This window comes from Gossypium raimondii, chromosome 9 (genome assembly GCF_025698545.1).
Source record: "Gossypium raimondii isolate GPD5lz chromosome 9, ASM2569854v1, whole genome shotgun sequence".
NCBI classification, from domain to species: Eukaryota; Viridiplantae; Streptophyta; class Magnoliopsida; order Malvales; family Malvaceae; genus Gossypium; species Gossypium raimondii.
The window spans coordinates 38019684-38032866 of record NC_068573.1 but is presented as its reverse complement, the minus strand read 5'-3'; the positions used below and the strand labels follow the sequence as shown (position 1 = coordinate 38032866).

At 34.1% G+C, this 13183-nt stretch overlaps 1 protein-coding gene across 2 annotated transcripts; it reads left to right on the top strand.

The window, feature by feature from the left end:
- The first annotated feature begins 2796 nt into the window (after positions 1-2796).
- On the top strand, positions 2797-7903 carry LOC105799486 (transcription initiation factor IIB-2). Of its 2 annotated transcripts, none has more exons than XM_052621109.1 (7): positions 2797-3407; positions 4190-4214; positions 5686-5815; positions 5880-6037; positions 6198-6286; positions 6800-6876; positions 7512-7903. In XM_052621109.1, exons 1-7 carry the CDS (start codon positions 3055-3057, stop codon positions 7643-7645), a joined length of 966 nt encoding a protein of 321 aa, XP_052477069.1. In that variant the 5' UTR covers positions 2797-3054; the 3' UTR covers positions 7646-7903. The 2 variants fall into 2 exon arrangements, with proteins under 2 accessions (XP_052477069.1, XP_012485532.1); XM_012630078.2 differs by having other exon boundaries at positions 2798-3407; positions 5907-6037.
- The last annotated feature ends 5280 nt before the right edge of the window (positions 7904-13183 follow it).

Below are 13183 nucleotides of genomic sequence, written 5' to 3'. Positions count from 1 at the left end.
GGCTAAATTGGATATAGATGGCATGTCATAAGATAGGAAGAGTTCAGGGATTTCTTCAACTTCGAGTCAATGAGGCGCTGGGTGCTAATTTGCTTCGGTTTAACCGATGAGACACTGGATGTCAATTTATTATAGCGCTGAGTGCAATTATTGCTTTGAATTTATCCGATGAGGCATTGGGTGTCAAACTGTTGTGTTGGTTGGTTCCGTGTATCCGTCCGAGTCCGAGTCGTTTTAATAGGGGATATTAAATGATAAAATTGATGTATTTAATATTGAAATGATAAGGATGAAAAATGGAAAATGAGATGTGAAATGGAATATAAAATGGTGAATTGGCTATGAACATTGAATGAATTATGAGAAAATAGTTGAATTATCAAATGCCATATGAAATACTATTGTCATGTGCTAGAATTTGTGAAAACTATTGGATGTGGACAAGGAATGAATAAACTATCATTATTGACTTGATATATATATATATATAGTACATAACATTACTTATTTTCATTTTTACATTTTAATAATTTATATCAAGTTTTAAATTTTCGGATTATAGAAATACCACTGAGTTATACTCAGTGTACGGTTTTGTTTCCCGTGCGCAGGTTAGGTACTTTTCAACTTATCTCCAATTCAGCATCCATCAATGATCCTAGACTCAAGTGTGGTGATGTTTTATTTTGCAATGGCATGTACCTAGAAGGTCTTTTGAATGATAATTGTTATATAATGCGATGATTTTAGGAGTCCTATGTGTAATGGTATTTATGTGTTCATAAAGTTGAGGCTTAATCTATGTTTTGGTATGTTAGTCAAGCTTAATGTTTTGCATGTGTTTTAGTTTTAAGCTTGGTAGCCTAAATAGCTAAAACATTAGTTCAATTATGGTTATTTGGTATGAATGAATATTTGGATGGTTGATGTCTTATTGATATGTTTGGAAATATAAAAATGTGGTACCAATGAGGGTACATTGGTTAGACACTTAATAAAGATGTTTTGGCATGTTTTAAGCATGTTTAATTGTGATTTGAATAGGTTAAATGGCTGGGAATTGGGTTTCTTAGTGTCCAAGTAAGCATAATTTTGTAAACTTGAGTTTTAAGGTGCATTTAGGTACACACGGTCTGTCACATGACCATGTGACACACACGGCTTGGCCACACAGTTGTGTGTCTCGTGAATTTTAGTGCATGTTTCACATGGTCTGGCACATGGCCTGCGACATGACCATGTGACCCAAGTCATTGTGTTACACGGGCAGAGGTACGGGCTAAGATACGGCCATGTGTCTCAAGTCAATGAGTTACATGGGTAGAGACACGTGTTGGGACATGGTCGTGTGTCCCAGCTTCAAAAGCCACACGACCTGGGGCATATCACACGGCCTGGCCACATGGCCCTGTGACCCCTGTTTCTAAAATTTTTGAAAATTTCCCCAAACCTTTTTGAATTATTTCAAATTAATCATTGTTTATTTTCTAATTATTTTTAGGGTCCCGTAAACTTGTATTAAGAACTGTAAGAATATTTTTACGCTAATTTTAAATGAAGTAACAAACCTTAACGGGGGTGAAGTAGATCATTCTACTAATATCATAGGATGTAGATAGTCAGGTATTGGATTATACTCTAATGCTAATAATTTGAATAGTCTTGTTAGGTATCCAACTTCTAGCTTTCAAGAAAGCATAAATAATTATCAGAATGTAAATAGTGGAAGACTAAGTTTAGCATTGCATATCATATCTAATTACTCTATTGTAAAAGATAATAATAATATGAAAGTATTAGATTAGCATGTTTTGTTCTCTGTAAAATATTAATGTTAGTAGTTAGTTTGCACATTTGATTATGTTGAAATTAAATGTTTTGGTCGGTTAGTAATACCCGTGACTCTAATCCGACGAAAGAGGTGGATTAGGGGTGTTACAATAACTTAGTAACTAAATGTCTCAAAAATAGTAGTAAAATTAATAATAAGATAAGAGTTATACAATATTCAAACAATAACAACAAAATAGTAGCAATATGACAACAAAACAACAACAAATAGCAGCAAGAAAATTTTTTTTAGCCAAATTCGAGTCGAGTCCGGGCAAAAAATTCTTACCCAGGGCCTTACCCATTTAAAAAAGGACTTTATTTTCTTGTCCAAACTCATTTTTTGGGTTTATATTTTTACCTAAAACCCTCTTGCTTTTCGAATGGGCCTTCGAGCCTAGGTAGGTGGCCAAATCCATGATTAGATATATTTCATAATTGGAATATGTTATATTATTCAAAGATAATTTAGTTTTTTTATTTAAAAATAAATAAAAATATGCATAACGTAAGGTTTAAACCCAAATTAATTATTGTATTAGTAAAACCTTTAATTTATAACATAACTAAAATTTTATTATTGTATTTTTATACATTTCAATTTTTATTATGCACACTTTATTATCTCCATCAATAGTATATATTAATGTATTTGATTGAATTGATATCATAAGTTAACTCAATACCAACTCAAAATTGATGACAAAACATGATAGACAAATTTAATATAATTTTTTATTTTAATATCGTATATATTTCTTATGGTATCATTAATTAATTTCAAATAATATATCTTATTATATATTATTTTTAAACACATATTTATATTTTAAATATGTGGATTTCATATATATATATATATATAGCCGCGTCATAGGATTTATGGTATATATATGTGAGATAATATGAATATATATATTGTTTTTGTGAGATAATATATATATTTAAGAAATAGACATTCACGGGTGAGAAACTAGTAATAAAAAAAATTCTCCTATTTAACTTTCCCGTTGTTCTCCTCGTTTCGAAGAAAACCTTTTCCTGGGAACCCAGTCAAAGAAAAAAGAAAAAAACTAAGCCGAAAATAAAATCCTATAATCTCACAAATTAAAATATTTTAATAGAAAAAAAATTTTAACCTAACAAACTTTTCCATTTAATCGTTGAATCCATTAGCAAATCGAGCAAGATCAGGGAACTAGAAAAGAAAAAAGTGCTCCGGGAATGGGGGACGTGTATTGTTCGGACTGCAAGCGGCAGACGGAGGTGGTTTTCGATCACTCGGCGGGAGATACGGTGTGTTCGGAGTGCGGGTTAGTTTTAGAGTCACACTCGATCGATGAGACGTCGGAGTGGAGAACCTTCGCAAACGAGTCGGGTGATAACGATCCCGTCCGTGTAGGTGGTCCCACCAATCCGCTTTTGGCGGATGGCGGTTTATCTACTGTTATTGCTAAGCCTAACGGTGCTTCTGGTGAGTTCCTCTCGTCTTCGTTGGGTCGGTGGCAGAACCGTGGGTCGAATCCGGATCGGGGGTTGATTGTCGCTTTCAAGACTATTGCTACCATGTCTGATAGGTATTTGATTTTTATTGTTGGCTTTTTGGAATTTGCTTTTGGTTGGTGTTATGGTGTCTGTTTGGATGGTCAGACTTTGTAAGTACATAATACGGAAAAAATGTGTGTTAGGGTTATGGATCTTGGGTGAAATTTGTTGGGTTTTGTTTGATTGAGGTGAATGTGTTAGGTGAGTTTGTCTTGTCCAATGCTTCTAGAGACAAATTGATGGAAATGCTAGAGATTTTGGGGGATTTCCATTTTTTTCCCGATGTGGGTTGGCAGGTCGAAAGGAGATGCTTCAGTTATCGGTGAAAACAAATTATGACGAAATATTGTTACTTTATCGTAATGGAGAAAATTGTGGATCAAAGTTTGAGGGCCGACTCTAGGAAATTTACAATTGATTGTCATTGTAATAGTTGTAAACTGTTATACTTTTGAGTTGTGTTTTCCTTAATCAGAATAAGACTGGCATCTAATTGTTTGAATTAGACCAATATGCTGTTCTCTGTTGTATCTGGCTTAATGTGATCCAACTGAATATTAAAATGGTGATCTGGCTGTACAATCTAGCTGAGTATTAAGATTTCATTTTTTTAAAGCATTGATGTTTCGATATGTGTGATTACTTTACGAACAGTTTTAGTACCGGCTTCAGTTACCATCATGTTTTCTTTAGGTTTAAAGATTTGCATAATTATTCACTTTCCCTCTCCTTTCTTCATGAAGTGATGTTTTATGCTTGAGAGATAGTGATATACTATAATATGTCTCTTATTTGGATAAGTTTTATGTTGCAGGTTGGGTCTCGTTGCAACCATCAAGGTATGCTACCCATTTCCTTGTAATATAATTTGAATCTTATATGGTGTTTCACTCTATTACTATGGACTGGTGACATGCACATATGCATAGGCTGGGTCTATTCCGTTATTTTAGTATGTCGTGTATATATATTATTCATACTGGTTGGCATTGCTGCCATAGACCAAAAAAAGGGTTTATCATGTACTAGACCATATCATGTCGGCAACAATACTAAATTAAAACGAAGTTAAAAGTGCAGCATGAGAGGCTTTATATGAATGACTTGTTTGAAATAGAATGTCTCTACAGACAGATTTCTGATAAGTTAACCAGCTTGGGACAAGGTATTCTCATGATCTCTAATCTTGTGCATATGCTGAAAGCCTAAAATACATACAAGCATTACTGTAACTGCTGATCTCCCTTTGGCCAATCTTGTGCATGAGCAGAAAAGAATTACAAACATAGAGCACCAATCTTGTGCATGAGTTGAAACTATGAAATGCATATAAAAGTTACCATAGCAGCTGAAACTTCCTTTATGCATGAACAAAAATAGGTTATGAATTTAAACCTCCAGTTCTATGCATGACTAAAAGAAGCTTCCCTGCTCTTAGTGACCTCACCATCAGGAAAAATAATAATGTTAGGGTTGATGGCTGGGAAAGAAAGCACTTGTTTATTACACAAAACTGTTTGGTAAGTGTGTTTGATTTAACAGACTTCTAAGATGTAATTAGATCTTGTCATTAATGAGGAAAAGTTACGGGGGAAGCATACACCATTCTTTGAATTATTTATTATTTTACATATTATTTTACTATCTTTATAACGATAATAATACTGTAACCAAAGTAAGTTGCTGCATAGAACACCAGGATAGAATGCGCTATAAACTTTGAAATATTTGAGTAACAATGACAGAGGGACAGGCTTCCTGGTGATGGTTTCTTTACTATGCCATTCCTTCCAAGTGACTGAACAATGAGCATTTAACAGTAACACTTAGAAAATGGATGAATGTTCAGTTATCATTTGAAAACTTCCATTTTTTAGCAATTAGTTGTATGTAAATCTTTTAGAAAAAGGAAAATGATATGTTACGAATAAACTCTGCCATCTTTAAAGGCATCTTAATTTTGAAGTTAGCTTTTAATTTTTGAAAACTAGCTGCAGTTCAGTTATAATTTTTTTCCATCTGGCCACTGAAATTTTCTTGTAACCACCATCCCTAGTAATCTCCTTTTCAGATATTGTTTTCTAATGATCACCATAAAAATTTGAGCATTTTTATGCTTCTAAAAGAAAATGATTTTATATTTGAAGTGATTGCCAAAGTTAGATTGAGAGGTTTCCTATTAATGAAAAGAATCTTTGTGCATGACATTTTAAATTTTAGTTTCATGACCTTTTTATTCTTTATTCTTTCTTTTTTTTATTATCAATTTTGATGTGCATGTAATTTATGGGGGTTTTCCATTGACTGAAGGATCGAGCCAATGAGATATATAAGAAGGTGGAAGATCAGAAGTCTAGCAGAGGAAGAAATCAAGATGCATTGTTGGCTGCTTGCCTATACATTGCTTGTAGACAAGAGGACAAGCCTCGCACTGTCAAGGGTACAGCCTAAGATTCTTTTAAAATCTGGATTCTTCGTGATTTATCTTTCTTAATGTGTATTAGCTTCCTTGAACCTTGCATTTCAATTAGAAATTTGCTCTGTTGCCAATGGAGCCACAAAAAAAGAAATTGGCCGAGCAAAAGAATACATAGTGAAACAACTGGGATTGGAGACTGGCCAGTCTGTGGAGATGGGAACCATACATGCCGGTGACTTCATGGTGAGTTCCCTTTATTGCTTAAGGAAAAAAAAAAAATCTATAACAGTGCTTTTAGTAAACAATTGTGTTTTTTTCTTTATGCAGCAGTTCCATTGTTAAATACTGTACTATTCATTTACCGTTTATGGTTGCCACTGACATTAATTTCTTTAATTATCAGAGGCGTTTTTGTTCCAATCTTGGTATGAATAATCAAGCAGTTAAAGCTGCCCAGGAATCAGTTCAGAAGTCTGAGGAGTTTGATATAAGGTAGTTTTTATTCTGTCTTCATCATGACGATGTCAGCCTAAACTGAAGCTTCTGTTTAAGCCTTTTCCTTACAAATAAAAATTTAATTCACTATCCTCTGTGACTTGGATAATCTGTATGGATCTCTCCATTTAACAGAATGCATGATTAGGAAGTGGGTATTTTCAGTTGAGCAACTCACATGATTAGGAAAGTTAGAATGTTTGAATAATGATGCAAAGAAAAGGAAGCTTGTTGAGTATAGAAAGACCATTATAGTTGAAATTTTGCAATAGTTGCCCTTAGATCTTATTGACTATTAAGATGGAGGTGGATTATGAGATTCTGATGAGTGAGAAGCGAAAACATTTAGGGATGCGGATGTTAATAAGGATGTTGAGAATCAGGAGTCAAGATTGTTGAATTGACTATTGACTATTGAGACATTAGATCTCTTATGTATATCTTCTTTAATTTTTTTTCACTTATATTAGTTTCTGTATGTATTTGCTAATAATTTAAATAACTTTGCAGGCGAAGCCCGATATCAATTGCAGCTGCTGTTATTTATATCATAACACAGCTGTCTGATGACAAGAAGCCTCTTAGAGGTTTGATATTTCCCACCTTATTAAGTAGAAATACAGATGTTTCACCAACGACTTTTATGTGCCTAATTTCCTTCTTGATATGGTTCGAAATACTGCAGTTAGGTTCTAGTATTTATATGGTTCGAAATATTGCCAATGTTGTTAGAATGAGATCGAACCGACTGGTTGAACTGGAAACTGAAGGTCCAACCAGTTAAACTGGTGACATATAACTGGAAAAAGGTCAATCGTTCGGTAAAAAGCTGAAAATCATGAATCGAAAAAACAAATAAAAACAGATTTTTTTTTTATTTTTTATCAAAAACCTTTTGATTATGTTTTGGTTCATTTTTAATCTTGATTTTTTTTTGTAAATATTTTTTTTTCCTTAATTTTAAGTTTTTTGAATTTTTTATGAACTTTCTAATTATTAATAATTTATTCTTTTTAATTTTTTAAAGTGGTTGAACCGGGAACCAGAGTCAAACTGGTTTGACCTTCAGTTCGGTTCAGTTCTTGTCGCATTAGTGTGCACCTTATGGAATGTGTTTGTCTAATAAAAATAAGAAAGCACAAGGAGTGTATGCAAAATGTGAGCTGCTACTATCATTCTATTAAAAATGTTCACTTTTAATAGTAAAATGTGCTGGATGCAGATATTTCACTTGCTACAGGAGTTGCAGAAGGGACAATCCGAAATTCGTACAAGGATCTTTATCCCCATCTGGCAAAGATAATACCAAGTTGGTATGCCAAGGAAGAAGATCTCAAGAATCTATGTAGTCCTTGAAGTTAAGAACAGACAATAATGAGAATACACAACACACACACAAAAAAAGGGCCCTCAAATTGGCTGAGTTCTTGGAAAGTTCCAAGAATGTTCTTTGTTTTCTTTCTCAGTTTTCCTACTTGACTCTACCCTTACAAGTAGAGACAGAATGGTAAGGGAGGTAATGTGGAAAAGACGGTCTAAGGTTTTTTTTTTGGGGTACTTACTGGTCTAAGTTATTTACCGATATATTTTAGTAAACGTTTGAACTTGCAGCAATTTTTTTGAGGGAGTATTGATATGATAGGAGTGCAATTTATACTTGATGTTTTAACCATGGCTTTGTAGACGCTAGTTTCTGGATATCACCTCTTGGCATGTACATGTAGTGCTCTTTGGCAGCGGTTGTTGACAACATTGCCTAGTAGCAGCACTCCGTGCCCAAGCGGCTACCAGACGAGCTGCACTGAATAGTTTTAGTACTTCTTTCCTTAAGCACTTAAGCATCCGAACGCTAACATGTGACGAACTTAAAATGCATCTAGAGAAGATTAAAAAGCTATGAGAAATAGTGATAGTAGCACTCTTTTTTATGAAAAATTTGGGCAACTCCAATATAACGTTCACTATGTCAATTATCTTCCTGACTCGTTTTTACTTCATGTGAATGTAACTTTTCTCTCTCGTTAACTTTGTTGCCAATCTTTATAACTTCTCTGGGAGGACTAGAATAGATAATCTTTTTAGGGGAAATAGGCTTCTTCTTCTATAATCACTTCAACCATTGTAATCTTCTCCGTCGCCTTCATCATAATCATCTATCATCGCACATTTCTTTTAGGGTTTGTCATGATTTCATTTTCACTATTTTCTTCTGACACTTCGTTTTACTATTTTATAGGTTAAAAAAAACTAGATTGGGTTGGTTAGTTGATCGAAAATTAACATAATATCTAGTTTAGTATTTTATGAAAAATCGAATATTATCTGAATTCAATGGGAAAAAATTGGAAAAGTTAGTAGAAAGTTCATTAAAAGTGCATTGATAGTTTAACACAATTTAATATGAATAAAGATGAGACTATATTTAACCGGTCATAGATGTTTTTATAATTAATATGATTTAACTATCTAAATTTGTTTTATGGAATTTATTAAATAGTGTAACCGGTTAAAGATGATTATTATGATTTTCACATTAAAATTGACATCACGATTTTAAAGGAACAATATCACTTTTTTAAAGTGTCTTGAAAAAAGGCAAGTGATTTGTGTCTTTTTCTCTTCACCGAGTTTCTAAAATTTCGAAAAGAAGAGAATTTTAATAATTGTCGCTAGGTGGATATGGTAGAGGATGGAGCACAATGTTGCGACTATGGTGAGGATTTTGCTACAGCAATGGTGTTTTGGTGGCCCTATAGATCTTGTCATTACCCGCTCTTGAGTATAGATACTCCCCCTGTTGTGTTCGCAACATTTGGTGCATTGAGAGTCCAATTCAAGATGCTTACCACCTTAGAGAATGTCAAGTAACTCTCAGGGAAAAGATAGGAGAACTCAACACTGGAGAAATTCTTTACCCTATGCACTTACGTACTAGAGTACATCTAGATATCCCTAAGGGAGTCCTCAGTATTGGAGACCTTATGTAGGCACTAACCTATCACCTTCAGCCCTAAAGATTACGGAGATATCCAAAGACTCGACGTGATCCTATTGTCATCACCGCTACCATCTATAAACTTACCTTTGCAAAATTATTGTTCAACGTGAAAACCTCCAAAGACATCCTTTTCCTTTGCACCATCCTCTAAATGAGCATTACGTTGCTAGATTATCACCACTATTTCTGCCTTTGGTGGGAATAGGGAAAGTTGAGATATGCTCCCTTTGCAGTCTGGTTCTTGTCCTCACGTTGGGGACATATCCTCAAACAACTACCACCATGGTAAATTACTTAGTAGTAGATATTGCGTCGTCATACAAAGCCCTTCTCGAATGAACTATCTAGAATGCAATGGGAGCCATAAAATCTGTCCCACACCTCGAGGTGAAGTTTCCCACACTGCGCGAGAAATGATAAACCTAAGGAAACCAACAACTATCCCGAGAATGCAAGAACGTGAGAGAAAGGGGACATGATTTGCTATAAAGAGAATCAAAATGTGAAAAGAGAAGGAAAAAGGTCTGAGTTGCAACTATTGAAGAATTAAAAGAGATCCATCTTGAACCAAGAACCTCAACAGGACTGTTTGCATAGGGACTTAGACTAGTTATGGTCGAGAAAGCAAAACTACTTACCTTCTTGCTAGAAAAACAAGACGCCTTCACTTAGTTGCAGAAATGCCAGGAATCGCCGCAAAAGTAATCGTGCGTCATCTAGGCGTAGACCCCTCTTTTAAGTCCAACAAAATAAAAGACTCTTTTCCATGGAAATAAGGCTCGCAATAGACGAGGTGGTTCATAAGCTCCTAGAAGATGGATTTATCTAGAAGGTACAATACCTACAACAGCTAACCAACGTTGTAATCGTTAAGAAACCTAATGGCAAGCGGAAGATGTGCTTAGATTTCATTGACTCAAACAAAGCCTGCCCAGAAGACAACTTTTCCCTTTTTAGCATCAACAAACTAGTAGATGACAGCTCTGGGCAAGGATTGTTAAGCTTTATGGACGCCTATTCGAGATATAATCAAATTTGAATGTAATCTTGACAATGAGAAAAAGACTTCGTTTATCACCGAAAGGGGAACACATTGCTAAAAGGTTTTGTCCTTCCGCCTGAAGAACACTAGAGAAAAATACCAAAGGTTGATCAACAAAGTTTCGAGAAACAAATAGGGAGGAAGCTGGAAGCCTATGTAGACAACGTGCTAGTCAAGAGCCTCGACTCTAGCGGCCATATATATGATCTTGAGGAATCTTGAGGTATCCTCATGGAGGTTCTTAGGGTTTGTGGTCACACAACGAAGAATTAAGGTTAACCCTGAAATGATCGAACCCATCCTCCAAATGGCAAGCCCACAAACGGTTAAGGACATACAACTTCTGATGGGAAGAATCACGACTTTTAAAATATTTATGTCTGAGTTGACAGAAAGATGCCTTTTGTTCTTTAAGATGTTGAACGGAAACAAAGGCTTTGATTGGACACAAGAGTACAAAGAAGCCTTTCAGCAACTCAAGGCCTTCCTGATGTCACCCGTCTTGCTCACCAAACCTGCTCCACATAACAGCTCTACCTATATATCTGCCACCGCTGAGACTATTAGCGCGAAATTAGTTTAAAGAAGAAGGAAACTAGAACCTATGTATTTCGTTAGTAAAGTCTTGCAAGGGGTCGAGGTCAAGTATCACAAGTTGGAATAGCTACCTGCGGTTATCTCCAAAGGAAGAATAAGTCATTACTTCCAGCCGCAAGTCATTGTGGCGCTGATCGACAACCTGTTGTGCCAAGTTCTCTATAAGCTCAAAATGTCTAAGAGAATCATGAAGTGGGCAGTTGAGCTGAATGAGTTTGACTTGCATATAAGACCCTTGACAATTCCAAAGTGACAAATCCTGGTAGATTTCAACTTTGAGTATACAGCTTCAAACCTAGAAGAAGACAGCGGCAAGTCACCTTCTTAGGAACTCTACGTAGACGGATCCTCCGAGATTCATGGATGGAGTATGACGCCTTAAAATTCAACTTTAAAGCCTCCAACAATAAAGCATAATATGAAGATTTGATGTAACTCCCCCAAAATTTTTGATAAGATGTCTAGCACTATTACGGGATCAAACAATGAAATCTCGAGAAATTTGGAAAAAACGAGTCAAATAGAGAATTTTCATGAAAGTAAAATTGATATTGAGTATGCAAATCAGTGAAAAGAATTGTAGAAGTGAATATGTGGAAAAAGGAATAAATTAAACATTCTAAAAAGTTGGAGGACCTAAATGTAAATTTAACCAAAATGAGAAATATGAATTACTATTAAATTTTTAAAGGGCCGACAAGCTCCATTGTAACACCCTAAACCCGCATCCGTCACCAGAATGAGGTCACAAGGTATTACGGAACTAAACACAGCTTGAAATAGACCTGCAATACATTTCATAACTTATAAATTAATCATATCAACTTAGTTATACCATTCATATTTTAAACTTAAAGCAACCATGATCTTTTAGCAAGTCATTTATAACACTTACCGAACATGTAACTAATACTACATATTTTCAATCACTAATCAAACGCTATATATATATAAATATCCAAAATATATTTTTATTAATAAAAATATCGAATTTTATAACTAATAACACATACATTTGAAATAAACCTTTATCAATTGGGTCACAAGTATTGAACTTCGGGAACACTTATTATAAACATAACTTTCTTTTGCTATAAAACCAATCAAACTTCCAATGTATCTAAATACCATTTATAAGTGCTGTAGCAAGAACAGCTCATAAATCATAGTTTATATCTAAATCTTATTAATTAAATATATATATATATATATATCACATTCGTAATTCACTCAACTATTAAATCACATAATTTAACTCTATTAAAATATTTACTTACCTTTTTACCAATTTACAAGCTAAACATCACAAACAACATATCCCATTCTCTTCATGACTTATATGTATATACAAAACTCTATCAAAATGTATAAGCCATTCTCGTATGGCTCGATCTTACTTACATATCCTAATAGCAAACATATTATCTAGACTATACATGCCATAGGTTCAAATTCAAATTTATAAAATACCAAACACGATCGATAGTGTGATTGAGCTCGCAACCAATTTCTAAAATCTATAAAACAAAGAGCAAACATATACACAGTAAACTTTCACAACTTAGTAAGTCATAAGCAATAAATAATTCAATGACATTAATAATATACTTTAACAAAACCTAATTATGCAACCATAACATATGTACACATTCGAACTTATAAAATCTAAAATATCAAACGTGAAATTATGAATCAAATCAACCCAGCCGAATACAGAATTCCATACATACCTAAACTTTCATTCGCATAATATAAGCAATTTTTATAACATATCTAGTAACCAACTTACCTTGTCATGACTTGATATTTATCTATTACATATCTTTATTAACACGTACATATATCTCACATTTACCACTTTAAAACTCGATGTATTAACTCGTTCGATCATCTGATATCATGCACTGGACCAGCACACTTAGTGTTCCATAACTAACTAATGCCACAATGAAATCTCACACTTAGTGCCTATGCATTAAACCAAATTAATCATGATATCACACACTTAGTGTTTATCACTTAACATCATCGTTTTAATTTCGCACACTTAGTTTCTACTCGTTTAACTGCTGCTAATTTATACTCGCACACTCAGTGCTATATATCAATAAAATGCAATTACATCAATTCTTACTTCCCAATATTTACACATTTTGCTACCATATATCTATATTGTTTTCTTTTGCATATTTCATTTCAATATATATATACATCTAATATTTAAATTAAAAATTACAATATCTCTTTGCTTATAAAC